Raw genomic sequence first — 13,989 nt, forward strand, 5'->3', positions numbered from 1 at the left:
TTTCTCTTGTATTTCCTTGTCTTTACAATAAAAAGCTGAAGCAAATACCAACTCGAGGCTGCGCCTTGTTTCTCCCTTCTTGAGTGAGTTGTTTCAGTGCAGGCCCTTTGGGCTTCTCGTTGCTCTTAATATTTGGGCTCTGAGTAATCTTTGTGTCTCCAACACACAGTGAGAAGTGTATCCCTGGCACCTAAAACAGGGATGACCTACTACATAGCAGAAGCTCAACTATTTACTAAATTAATGATTCCTGGATAACATGATTTTTGGTGCCTTTACCTTTCAATTTTTCTCTTTTGGCAGATGTCACAGGATTTGGGAACACTCAGTTGCTGCTGAATTGACTGCAATTTCTAATTCAACCAAAAATGAAGGGAAGAATATTATATTCTATTCACTTCATTTTTTTACTTTCAGTATAACATTTTCAGCTAGACATTTTCATTTGTATTAAGTCTTTAAAATATTTTTCTATCACTTGTGAGAATGGGGGATAAATGGAGCCAGCTACTGTCTTTAATTGACTTCCTCTTATTTAATATTTTAAACATCTCTTCCTTATTGAAATCAACAATGTTGCCCCTTTCTACCACGCCACAACCCCAAAGTTACTTATTTCCCTATCCAACTAGAAACATGAATATTATGCATAATGAATTGATAGATGCTCTCTTTAAATAGCTGAATTTCTGCTTACCCTAAACAAAAAGACTCTTGCACAAGTTTATTATTTTAAAATAAAATGAGTTTCATCTAAAATGGCTGATTTAGAGATCTGGTGTCAAGAGCACAGGATTTCTAAACCTAGCCCTAAAAGCCAAGCATGTGAATTAATGCCAGTCATATAATCTGAATTACAACTTTTTGTGTATCTCTCTCCCCTAATACAGAATAAATGTAGTCATCATCTTGTCGGCACAGAATAGGTGTGTAATAAATCTATGAATTAATGAGTCTATTCTTTGTTATAATCATTTCTTACCTGTCTTGACTCACTGAATTCCTCTAAATTTCTCAGATTCCCAAAGTAACTATTTAATATCCAGGGTTCAGGCCTCCTCTTGATATTGGTGGCCCAGCAAATCCCTTATAATATTGGCTATGAGTCTAATGTCTCTGTTATGTCACCTCTTTTGTGACAACCTTGCAGTTTGAAAAATATCCACAGCAGAATATCTGGTTTGACAAGAGTTTAGCTTTACCTCACAGTTAGTGATGAAAGTTTGGCATTTGTAAATTTTCTAGGTGGCAGTTATGGTACAAGCTAGAGTTATGTATTCTTATAACCTAGACAAAGAAGGGAAAATCCTAAGCAAATATGTGTTAACATTAAAGTTACCATGCCTCTGATTTTACTTTTACATTCTCTATTCATTTCTTTGAAAAGCCATTCCTAAGCCTTTACAGTTTTAATTACAAAATAACACATGTACTAATTATTTAATAATATGTAGAACCTCTTGTCTTTTTTAATATGTTCCCTAAACCTAAGTTTTACAAGCCTGTATCCAAGTTTTTATATAGTCAGCTGTCCGGGTAAGTGTTTTAAGAAGGCTCTTAACATATGCATTAATGTTTATAATATGAACTTAGAATATTAGTACTATGATATTTATATCCTTTAATAATTGTATCTATTAAAGAACTTTTACTATTACGTGTTAATGAGTAATATAATTGCTACCTGACAGAGACTGCATTACTTAAAACATAAGTAAATAAAAGCCAAGTATTACCCAGTATCAATACTATTCAGCACTTTGTTGGAAATGGTCTCCTAAGCTTCTAAATATACCATCTAACTCAGGCTAAGAAGAGAAAGTATCCTCTTCATTTTCCCTAATAGGACTGGGGGGAAAAAAAAGTAGCACTCTCTTGCTACTACTCCTCCAGTGTCTTTGGCTATATTGTATATAATAAAGCTAAACTAAACTACACTCCTAACATGCTTAAACCTATGTTGACTCTCTAAAAAATGTAATTCCTCGTGTCTGTGGCCAAATTTACGGACTATTAGTGAAGACATAGTACACCTTAAGACCTAAGCAACTGAAATTTATGCCAAGTTTGAGCAACAATTGAGTTCCCCAAAAACATTCTAAAGTATTTGTTAAAATACTTAAAGAACAAACACCTTTAAATTTCCAGAATCATTAATTGTAATTGGTAACTAAATTACTATTTTTAAAATATGTTCACTGAAACCAATCATAGAAAATCCTCCAAGAAGTTGTATAATTGAAAGTAACATTAGCTTTCTTTCAATAATTATTCAGACTTTACAGTAACTTATTCGACCTTCCCTCGGTTTGTCTACATTTGGTTAAATATTTGCATATTATCCACATCTATAAATATGGTATACAGAGGTGAAACAAATAGGTTTTATCATGCTTTCTTATTCCGTAAACTAAACGCAATAACCCTAAATCAAATGCAGTATGCTGTCATGCCCAGATGAAAGCAAAAATAATGGATCACAACTGAAAATTACAATGCTGCCTTTAAACAAAGTATTTGTTCATTTCTCATGGTGATAACGCAGCACTGATAAGGTCTTCCGAACAGAGCTGCAGTGCTGCTGGAATAGAACTTTTACATGAAAGACCAGGAATAAGGTTATGTTTGCTATGGGTACATTTCGCAAGTGGCAATCCACCCAGTGAGTATGACTGTAGATACGATTTCGTACACCCTCAACAGGTGATTTAAAATTTTAAACTTGGTAAACCGTCTTCATAACGATATTGAAACTAAAATATCCGCCATGTAAAGATGACACATGCAAAAGTATCTCTCTGACCATCACTCCTTCTAGGGATGCTTGGGAAGGCATGGCCAAAGTAGCCGACCAAAAAGGTTCCAGGAAAACTGCGCAACAGCCTGGGGCGAGGGCTGAAACTCGTTCTTCTCCACCTCCGTCTCACTCGCCCTTTCCCGGAGACTTGGTACTCTAGGGGACCAGCGGCTGGGCTTGGGACAAGCAATTTGCCCTGCCACCCTTCCGTCGCCCCCACTCACCCTCCCGCAAGGCCTAGGACAGACACGTCCTCCTCCCCCTTCTCCTCCTCTTTGGTGCCTCCAGCCAGGAGGCGGGAGTGACCCACAGCAGCTGACCCAGCTCAGGCACAGCCTCTTCCACAGCCCTCAGAACACACCATGGGCCCAGAGGCAGGTTTGCTGCACAGCAGCGACGACGCGGGCGGCGGCCCCGGCGACTCTCAACTGCCTCCCTGACTACTGCGACCACCGCCCATCACCCCCGAGAAGCCATCGCCACCACCGGCAAGAGAATCTACGGGCAGCAAAACCACCTTAGCGATCGACTCAAGCTACGTCAACAACTATGGCGGGCGAGGAGCGGCGGGCGGAGCCGGTGTGGGAAGGATGGGGGGTGTACGTCACGCCCAGAGCCCCCCTTCGAGAAGGAAGGCGCCGGCTGGCCCCCCAAAATGGCGGCGGGAGTGACGCGCCTGCGTACGGAACTCCTCTGTCGCGCCAGGGCCGGCGGGAAGTGAGGTTCTCAGAAGAGCCGCCAAAAGTGTACGGCGACTTCGAGCCCCGGGAGATCAAAGAAAGGTCCCCGGTGGGAAAACGAGCCCCGCCAGAAGAGTTCCGGCCCGATTTTGCGAAAGAGGAAGTGAAAGAAAACGCCTACTACCTTCGGTCTAGGCAGCGAAGACAGCCGAGACTTCAGGAAGCCGAGGAGATGAAGACGCGCAGGACTACCCGCCTACAGCAGCAGCAGTCACAGCAGCCTCAGCTACAGCCGTCTCCGGTTACGACCAGGAGAGGGTTACGAGATTCTCACTCCTCCGAAGGTGAGGACGGTGGAGGTAACAGTCTCAGCCGCAAGCCGGGCAGCGCGCGCAGCAGGCGGGCGCTCGAGTGTGTGCGCTCCTCGGACAGGCGTGCACCTCCGTGGAGCTCAGGACCCCCGCGGTCGGTGGCTCCTCGGCCCCTGCTGGACGTGCGCCCCCGCGCGGGGTCTACTCGACCCGCGGGCGGGAAGGAGGCGCGGAAGGGAGGAGAAGAGAGATGGTCGTGCGGAGCGGACCGGACGCTCTGCCCATCCTGGGCATCAGTTTAGGGGAGTCAGGGCAGCCCCTTTCTGCAGGCCTTCACGAGGGGATGGCGAGGGGCCCCAGGCTTGGTTTCATTTCAGTTCCCTTTGTCTTGCGGATGTTTCTACCGAAGCCACTTCCATTTCCTTCTTTAACGCCTAGAGGCAAGAAGCCCCCAGCTGAGGATCACGGTTCTAATCTAACCTTCCAGTCTTTTTCTGACCCCACCCAGGTGGGGAGAGGAGGAGGGGAAATTTTGTGAATGGGCGTTTCGAGGGATGGTGGAGTTCGTGAATTGATTTGAGACCCAACCAAATACCCCGAAGTGGAGTAACTCAGTTATTCTGAACTGAAGCTCCCGATGCCTGATGAACTTAAACTGATCGCTCTTCCTCAGGTTCCTCAGGTCTCTGCTAGAAATGCGCCTCGTTGGTGGCCCTCACAGTACCCTCAAGTAACCTGACAAAACGATACTCTATTAGTTTAAAAGTTTTCTTTTTTTTTTTTTTTTTTTTTTAGCTCCCACTTATTAGTGAAGACATGCGGTATTTCTCTTTCTGTACCTGGCTTATTTCACTTAACATTATTTTTTCTAAGTTCATTTATGTTGCTGTGACTGGCAGAATTTCATTATTTTTTATGGCAGAGTAGTATTCCGTAGTGTATATATACCAAATTTTCCTTGTCCCGTCATCCATCGATGGACACAAATATGTATAGTCAATTAAGTTTCAATTAAAAAATGGAAAAATAAACATTACAGCTATAACCTAAAAAACAAAGTTTTCATATAAATGGACCAACCAAAAGGATGCTGAGTATGTAGCTTCAGATTTAAGTCACAGGTGAATCAGTTTCCTTAACCCATCTTTTTCTACCCTGCCCCCCACTCTCGGATCTAACACTGAGTCACAGCTAAGGTTTCAGGTTAGCCCCACGTAAGGCACCTTTGAGGTAAAAAAGTCAGGGGATTTAAGTCACCATGAGATGATGTAGTTAGAGGTAGACCATTGATGGATATGAAGAGTGGGTTTTCAGTCTAGAGCACAGTAAATAGGCTGCAAGTTTACCTGCTGAGGCTTAATGTGCCGACACATTTGAAGACTTGTTCATCTTGGAAACTTTATGTTAAACTTATGTAAGTGACTTTTTGGGTGTAGCAATTCAAGAAAGTTTAGCCCGTATACATGTTAGTTTTATCTTTTAATATTATAAACTTCTTAGGACAAGGATCCTATTATATGTATTTGATTGTAACTTAAGTATTTGTGTTAGTGAGAATGCTTTGCACATGGTGTGTAATAAATAAGTGTTACTTTGTATTAACTCTCAGAACCTAGTACAGTTATATATGGGCCACATTTTTTTTAAACAAGTAAGAAATTTACCTCTGTTTTAGTAAATATTTAAGGACCAGAACATTTTCACTCTTTTGACTCCTTTTTTTCCACATTATTTTTCCACACTAACCCATCTTTTTAGTTTTCTAAAGTAATGTAGTTTTGTTGTAAAGCAACAATGGTGAATGGCTTATTTTTATATTCTGATGAATTAGTTATATTTTGTCTTAAAAGTAGCAATGACTACTTTAATTCCTAAGTCTTGGTATACTTAACGTTTCTAAAAAAATTATTTGCGTTTTTGCTTATATATTGCTGTTGATATTTATAATTTGTACCATAATCCCTCAGGTCATATATTCTGACTTTTAACTCTTTTCATGTTTGTTCTTTAGAGGATGAACCATCTTCCCAAACTGTTTTAAGCCAAACAGTTTCAAAAACTGTCAGGAGAACACAAGAGTCTCCAGGTAAGAATAATTAATTTTTTGTTTTTCTCTTTACCTGCCAACATTCTTTATGTACAGATTTTGGCCTGGTTCATCAAGTTCTCAAATCGTATCACATTAAAAGTTTCATGAGTTTTCTTTTATCAGATGTTCATTGAATTTTGCAAGACAGGGTGGACACTTGAGTGCCTACTCAAAGTACCAGCCACTTTGTGTATATTAATCCATACAACCTTGCAGGATAGATATTACACCCATTTTAGAGATGAGAAAAATCAGAGCTCAGAATAGCTAAGACTCTCTAAACCACATGATAATGTGACTGAGCTAAAATTCAAACCCAGATATTATCTTCTCCTTTCATTTTCAGCCAAGTTGCCCAGTGTCACTCTGTTATGCAATAATTAACCACTTAATAAAATTGAAGTGTCAAATGAATGAATATGTCACACTGTCCTCTATTTAAAATGGATCAAGTTTACTGCATAGTAAAATCTTGACATAATATGATCAATCTTGTCAGTTTAATACTATGTTTTTTTTTTTTTTTTTTTTTTCGTGACCGGCACTCAGCCAGTGAGTGCACCGGTCATTCCTATATAGGATCCGAACCCGCGGCGGGAGCGTCGCCGCGCTCCCAGCGCAGCACTCTACCGAGTGCGCCACGGGCTCGGCCCTAATACTATGTTTTATCAAATCTAAGATGCCAGTCATTTGTAAGGTACACCATCATTGTTTTATGTACTACCTAGAAGGAAGAAAATGCTGCCAATTATTTTGTAATTTATGGTAATATGCTATAGATTATATGATGCATCTCAATTTCAGAGATGTTAAAGTATAAAAAAAAATTATCTTAGAATGTAACATGGAAGTAGGCTACATTTAATTCTCTGTTTAAGTTTTAAAAACTTTGAAATATTTTGAAAAGTTGGAGAAAGGATTAAGTTCAGTTATTAATGCTTTAGGTTTTAATTCCATTTATTTTCAATTTGCTTTTTTTGATATTAGGAAAGTCCCACCATAATAAAATATTATAGCTGTTGAAACTGATCATCCCTGGTTTTTATTACCCAGATCCTGACTTTATTGCTTTTAAAAGATTATGCTTTATAATTTGAATTATTCTATTCTCAATTTAGAATAAAGTATATCCAGTTCAAGTTCAGTTTCAAATAAACAAAATCTTTATGCTTAAGTCCTTGAACAGTCTGTGTTACTGTATTAGGATTATAAACTACTTAGAAAAATGCTTTGAGTAATAAGTGCTATCATCAGATTTTCCAGGCCGTTTGTAAAAACTGTAATGTTGAATTTATTTACTGTAGATTTAGTTGTATGTTCCTTATACCAGGAAAAAGCAAAAATATGTCAAATTTTTAATCTAGAATAAATTTATAAGAATTATAAATTAAGTAAATTGGTATAATGAAGACTGTTGAGCACCACCGTATAGGCTATTATTATATAATAGAATGTCATGAACAGTCTTTTTGGAATTTATATTAGACCTGTATTTAAAGACTGCAAATGAGGTACATGGCTACATAGTGTTGTGGAAACAGTACTGTACCTTGGTCAAGTTACCCACCCACCTCGAGCCTCAGGCCTTTATCTATATTATTTGCTCTGCGTAACTCACAGGGCCACTGGAGAAATGAGACAGTACATGTGAAATCACTTTGTACACAGTAAAACATGCAGGTAATAAGGTTTTGGTTTTTTTTCTTATGGCACTTTACAGGAGATATAAAGTTTGTAAAATTTTTGTTAATCGTGTCCTTTTTCTCAAGAAGTTTATGCCATAATTGGAAATTGAAAAAACCAAACATTTCCCTATATAGACAATAGATTTTGAAGGGAACCTATATTAGTCCATTTATGTTGCTTATAACAAAGTACATGGAATTCGGTGATTTATAAAGAAAATGAAATTTATTGCTTACAGTTTCTGAGGCTGGGAAGTCCAGAGTCCATCTGGTGGCAGTGACAGTGACACAGGTATCTCACATTGCAAGATGGTGGAAGCAGAGAGAGAAGAGTTAGAAAGACAGACTCTCCTCTTCTTTTAAAGCCCTTCGAACCATGTCCCTGGCCACCATTATTAATCCATTCACTACTGCATGGTCTTACAATCCAATCACCTCTTCAAGGCTCCACCTTTCATTTACCATAATAGGATTTCCCACCCTCTTAATAGTCAGAGTAGGGGCCAAGTTTCTAATACATAAAACTTGGGAACACAATTCAAGCTTCAGTGAGTTTTGGGAGAACATAACTCAATCCACTACAGAACCCATATGTAGATTATCTGAAACTTATCAATAGCACACTCTGCATTCAATATAATTAGAAATAGGGTATGTCCATCTTTGGGAGATTTGAGATAGGGTTCTCTTCCTCTAAAAGGTGCTTTTAAAAATCATACTGTAGGGCTGGCTGGTTAGCTCAGTTGGTGAGAGGGTGGTCCAGGTTTGGGATCCCCTTACCAGCCAGCTGACGGGAAAAAAAAAAAAAATCATACTGTATCAAGAACTTGGCATATTTCAGTCTCATGCCTCTTAATGAAAGGAGGAAGAATTTAGGGAATTATTAAATAAATGTTTATAAAGTCTATCTAAGAAGAATTGTTTAAACAGGAGTTACTTTTTGATGGAGGACTGCTTTAAGTACAAGTTTAAGTATAGGCCCTTCCTCCTAATTGAATTGTAGACTTTCAGTTTAACTTTGGTATTCAAAATGGTCCTGTAATTGTATGTAGGGCCACTGGTGTGGTCTGAGAGAAATTTATGCAAAGATGCCCTTAGTAATCAAGACCTTTTAGAAGGTAGAAGGTGAGTGCACCTTCTAAAACAACCTAGTTAAAACATCTACACCATTGGCCATCTTTTTTTTTTTGGAAGATTTGAAAAATGTTGATTATATTAGTTTAGAACAGGGATATAGTTCAAAATCTTCTCATTGTTTGAAATTCCAGAACGGATTGTTTTCTCATTAAATTAGCCAATACGTTGTTTAACCAATTCAGTTCATATATACCTGCATAACTGTTATTCCTCTATGGCCAGATTTATTCCTTTCTAGAAATCATGAAACTAATTTTATAATATAAAAATATATTAGGACAAATTTCATTTACTTTTCCTAAAGTTAAATAGGTATTTTTGTTCTACTAGTTGTTGTTTCTCACTAAAAATTCATAGATGTTTTTGAATGCTTGTTATTTTGTCATGAACATTTGATTCTTTAGCTGCTGTAGTTACAGCATTCATTTATTCTCCAGATATTTATTGAGCACCTACTTTGTGCCAGTCCTCATGCTTGATGCTGGGGGTGCAGTGGTGAGCAAAAGCCAACAAGTGAGGGAGACTTCTAACAAAGAAGGGTATTGACTATTTTACTCTCTGATACTGTCTCCAAGTACCCTACATATGTAGGTTCTAAATACTTGATATGTGAAACGCTAACAACAAGATAGATATTTCATAGAATCTTAGAGCCCGAACATTTAGAGGGATTCTCAGAGTTCCAGAGTATCATTTTTGCAACTCATACAGAGCCAAAACATAATGCTATTTTGTAAAGATGAATGAAACAAAACATAATATACCTCAAATTTAGATATATATTGGGTTTAGATTATGTTGTTTTAGGCTCTTTGAGAAAACATACCTTTATAAGTGGTTTTCTAGACTAAAATTAATGTTTTATTTAATAGGACTAGCTTTTCCACTAACCGTATGCCATTAAGCCATAGACAGTCTGAAATGAACCCTGGCTAACAATAACATTTTCTTTAAAATTAGAGTTTGCATTTCCTAAACACTTACAAGGTTAAATAGTTGGAAGGAGTGCATTTACTCTCAGGAAGTTAACCTTAAACTTAAAATGCACCATAAATGATCCACAAAGAGGGTAAGCTACAAATGGAATATATAATTGATTTGGTGCTTTTTTTTTTTTTTTTGGTGGCTGGCTGGTAAGGGGATCTGAACCCTTGACCATGGTGTTATAACACTGCACTCCGACCAACTGAGCTAACTGGCCAGCCCAGATTTTGGTTCTTTATTGAGCAATTTAGAAGAGTTTTATTTAGTATTTCTTTCCTTTTGTACAAATATAGTCTGCTAAGAAAAATTGCAAATTTCTCCATCAAGACCATAAATTTTATATGACAGGAAACTTGTCTCTCATTCTCAGCATAATGACAAGTTCCATAATCATTTGTTGAATAAAGGGGTGATTATATAATCTAGTTTGTTTCACATTTTGTATTTTTAAAATCTTTTCTTTTCTTATATTAGTGGAGACTGAAGATCTTATCATCAGCCTATGTAGACCCCCTCTAAGAAGCTCAAGATCTGGTAAGAGATTTTGTCTGTTGGTTTTACATTTTTATAAATACAGTTTTATTTTTAAATAGGCTAGTACCTGTATTCATGTGGTTCAAAACTTAAAAGTTACTATAGATATATAATGAAAAGTCTGCCTGTCCCCTCTGTCTTTTAGCCACCCAGTCTCTTCATCAGAAGCAACCAATGTTGTCAGTTAATTTTTCCAGACATATTTTTTGGAGATTTAAGGAAATTTATGTATAAATTATTTTTTCTTTCCTTTTTTAACATGAATTTTGGCCCAATCAATACTCTTTTCTGCACCTTCTTGTTTGTATTTTCATTTAACATATATTGAGAGTTCTTTCCACTAAAAATATAAAGGGCTTCATCATTCTTTTTAAGAGGTGGTTTCTTTTTTTTTATTATTGATTATATATATTTGTGGGGTAGAGGTTGATTCTTATATGTTGCTATGGTTCTTTTGTTAGCATGATGTTTTTTTTTTGTTTTTTGTTTTTTTTTTAAAAGATGACCGGTAAGGGGATCTTAACCCTTGACTTGGTGTTGTGAGCACCACGCTCAGCCAGTGAGCAAACCGGCCATCCGTATATGGGATCCGAACCCGGGGCCTTGGTGTTCTCAGCACCACACTCTCCCGAGTGAGCCACGGGCCGGCCCAGCATGATGTTTTTAAACTAAGGTCAGGGACTTTTTATTTTCCCAGTATATAGTGCTAATAAAAAATTCAAGACTGAGGCTTTGTGGCACAGGACTGTAAAATTTCCCTGCCTCAATTACATTTCTTTTTGACTAAAACCTTAAAAAGTCTTGCCCTTAAATTGATTTCATGACTGTGAAATAAAACTAGTAAGATCACCCCAAGCAATCTACTTCTACTCCATTTTCTGTTTATTGGCCCTTAAGGATGCTTTATCATGGGAACTAAAATGGAAACTTTTTAAAAATCTTTACGTTAGGTCTCTATTGCTCCTCAGTCATTCCCTTTAACAAAGGATTATGTTGATTTGATTGACAGTTGACTACCCTTTTAAGTATTATAACAATAAAGACCTGTTAAGGTTTTGATGATGAACTTGTGGTAAAAAACCATATGATGCATTTCCTGTTTAGTTCTAATCATATTCTTCCTACTTCTCTTGCAGATTCGGCATACAAAACTAATGGAAATAATAAAATGAGTGGATTAGGTTTGTTTATCTCTGATTCTTATAGGTTTTCTTTGAAGGTTCTGATTATCAGTAAAATGTAAGAGTACACACATTTGGTCACTGGCTTGAGAATATGACTTTGTTCATTATCTGAGCTTGTAGAACACTGTCCCTATGATCATAACCTACCTTAATAGCATTGATTTTTATTTTATGTGAAATAATGTTTTATATTGTTTAAAATCATGTAAGAACATGTAATAACAAATCAATTTAGTTTTTATTAGCCTTTGTTAAATTCACACTGTTGAAAGAAAATCTTACCTGTTAAGATTTTTCCCTTGATTTAGAAAGTAAATTTGAGATTTTTTCATGATAAGTTTAGTGTCCCTTGTCATATTTGTTGAGGTGGTTTAAACTCTTTTCAGAGTTTTCCTTGGTGTAAGATCTATGAGATACCAGGATCTGTGGTTTTAAGTGAACCCACCTTGAATGTGGTTGGACTTAGTTTTAAGTTTTAATTCTTTTCTAAATTTGAAGATAAGGCAAAAAGAGGGAAGCTTCATTTTTCTTTATACATAGTTGCAACTTCCTCTGTTAAATTCATATTTCACTTAAGCTCATCCTGATTTCTGTAGAGACTTGGAGATTTATGGTGTCTGGGTACTGTAAATGACCCTTGTAGGATGCAACTTATCATGTGTACTTTTAACCACCAGAGTTTCTCAAGTACTTTATTTAAAAACTTTTAAAAAAAATTTTAAGCCATTGATTCTTAATTGGAAGAGACTTGGAACTGAAATAATCTAACACGCTCACTTTGTGAGCTAGATTTAAGAATCATTTTTATAAGTACTTTATAATAAAAACTAACTTTAAAAAAGTGCTTTACTTTTTCAAGTCATCTTCTGTGGGATTAATGTAGAGAATGGCACCATCTAATTCTTTTTATAGTAATGTTAGTACATCTTGAAGTCTATGAAGTGGCCATTCATGGAGCTTGAATTCTAATGATATCTTTAAACTATTCTTTCCCCTTTCCTTCTTGCTGCCCCACTCTGACTCTATTCTCAAAGGCATGATTGACATTGAACAGTCTTAAAGGAATCTATACCAGGGATCCGCAAGCTACAGCCTCTGGGTAAAAATCCAGTGCCCATTCTGTTTCTGTACAGCCCATGAACTAAGAAAGGATTCTTACATGTTTGGGGGAAAAAAAAAAGTGACAGAGACCTTAAGTGGCTTACTAATCCTAAATTATTTACTATTTGGCCCTCTGTGGAAAAAGTTTGCTGACCCCTTTTTTATACTCATGGCAGGAATAAAGACAGCAAATCACCAAAATTGTCATTCGTTTGTTCTAAGAGTAAATTCAGGAGTTACATGCTTGCCTGAACCTATATTTATTACAACACTCCATATTAGATTGTACCAACAATACAAGAAGAAAGGAGACGTAACTCCTGTATTCTGTCTATTCTTCCTTTGAGAAAGAATGGCAGTCTCATTTGTGATATTTTCATTTTTGTCCCCAGACAAAACACAAAGTAAGCAGAGTTTTTATTTTCTTGAGTACCCTTCACTCCTCACACCAAGCACTCCCATTAAGTGTCTAGGAGTAGGAAAGTCTATAGTAGAAATGTAGATGCTTCAGCACCTGAATTTTCAAAATATCTGGGGAATTTTATGAGTCTTACAGGCTAGGATGTATCTGAAACTTTGTATTTTCCTTAAAAACTGTGGCCAAGGAAAAGAACGTGAACAGAAAGTGGTTGGTCTCCACCAGATGAGATGATTGTAAATGATCTATTTTTAAAACAAACATAAAGACCCAGGACTTCTGAAAGTAGCTTCCCTAATCAGTTCAGGTTGTTGGAAAAGTATCACCTACTAAACATCATGGTTTAATTATTGCCATTTGTTTATATATTTGTTGAAGCCACAGCCTTTATAATTTCTAAAACAACTTTATTTTATTCAGGATATTTTTGCTCCAGATAAGATATTAATTTCTCAAAGCTTCTGCATAAGCATAGGGGAAGAAGAACCTTTTCAAAAAAATATTTTTTTTTTAATGCTTTAACTTTCTACATGTAGCAGCCAAATTTAAAATAAAGGAAGCTGAATAACAAAACAGGGAAATGAAATTAAAGCTTATGTAATTGTAGATGCTGCTGATTCATCATCAGATTGTATTTTAAATATTTATCTGTATGTTATTTGCAGTGTAGGTTAAAAAGATAAAAAGGGAGGCAATGTTTAATACTTTTAATGAAATCTTTTTTTTTTTTTGTGGTTGTGTAGACGGATCAAACCCTCGTCCTTGGTGTTATCAGCAACTTGCTCTAATCAACTGAGCTAACCAGCAAGCCCTGAAATCTAATTATCGAGCACTAATTTCAGAATATTTTTCTTAAGTTGCTAAGAAATGTCATTTATCATAGTATAAGAAATATTACCAAAAGTCTTAACAAAACTTAACTCTTGAGTATTTATTCTGTGATCATAAAATCAGTTCATTCATTGAAAAAACATTTATTTTTAATCACCTTCTGTATGTCAGTGACTGACCTAAATGCTAGGAACATAAAGAGCTATGAAAATTTTTTTCTATACCTCGTAGGAGTACA

At 36.9% G+C, this 13,989-nt stretch overlaps 1 protein-coding gene across 3 annotated transcripts in view; it reads left to right on the top strand.

Annotated features, from left to right (window-relative positions):
* Positions 1-2,949: 2,949 nt before the first annotated feature.
* Positions 2,950-13,989, top strand: part of TOR1AIP1 (torsin 1A interacting protein 1) — a 32,867-nt gene continuing 21,827 nt past the window's right edge. For all 3 annotated transcript variants that reach the window (XM_063105220.1, XM_063105221.1, XM_063105222.1), the window contains exons 1-4: positions 2,950-3,821; positions 5,800-5,874; positions 10,158-10,217; positions 11,354-11,398. In XM_063105220.1, coding sequence (XP_062961290.1) covers positions 3,347-3,821; positions 5,800-5,874; positions 10,158-10,217; positions 11,354-11,398 — 655 coding nt within the window. In that variant the 5' untranslated portion in view covers positions 2,950-3,346. The remainder of the gene's footprint in view (positions 3,822-5,799; positions 5,875-10,157; positions 10,218-11,353; positions 11,399-13,989) is intronic.

This window comes from Cynocephalus volans, chromosome 8 (assembly GCF_027409185.1).
Source record: "Cynocephalus volans isolate mCynVol1 chromosome 8, mCynVol1.pri, whole genome shotgun sequence".
Taxonomy (NCBI): Eukaryota; Metazoa; Chordata; class Mammalia; order Dermoptera; family Cynocephalidae; genus Cynocephalus; species Cynocephalus volans.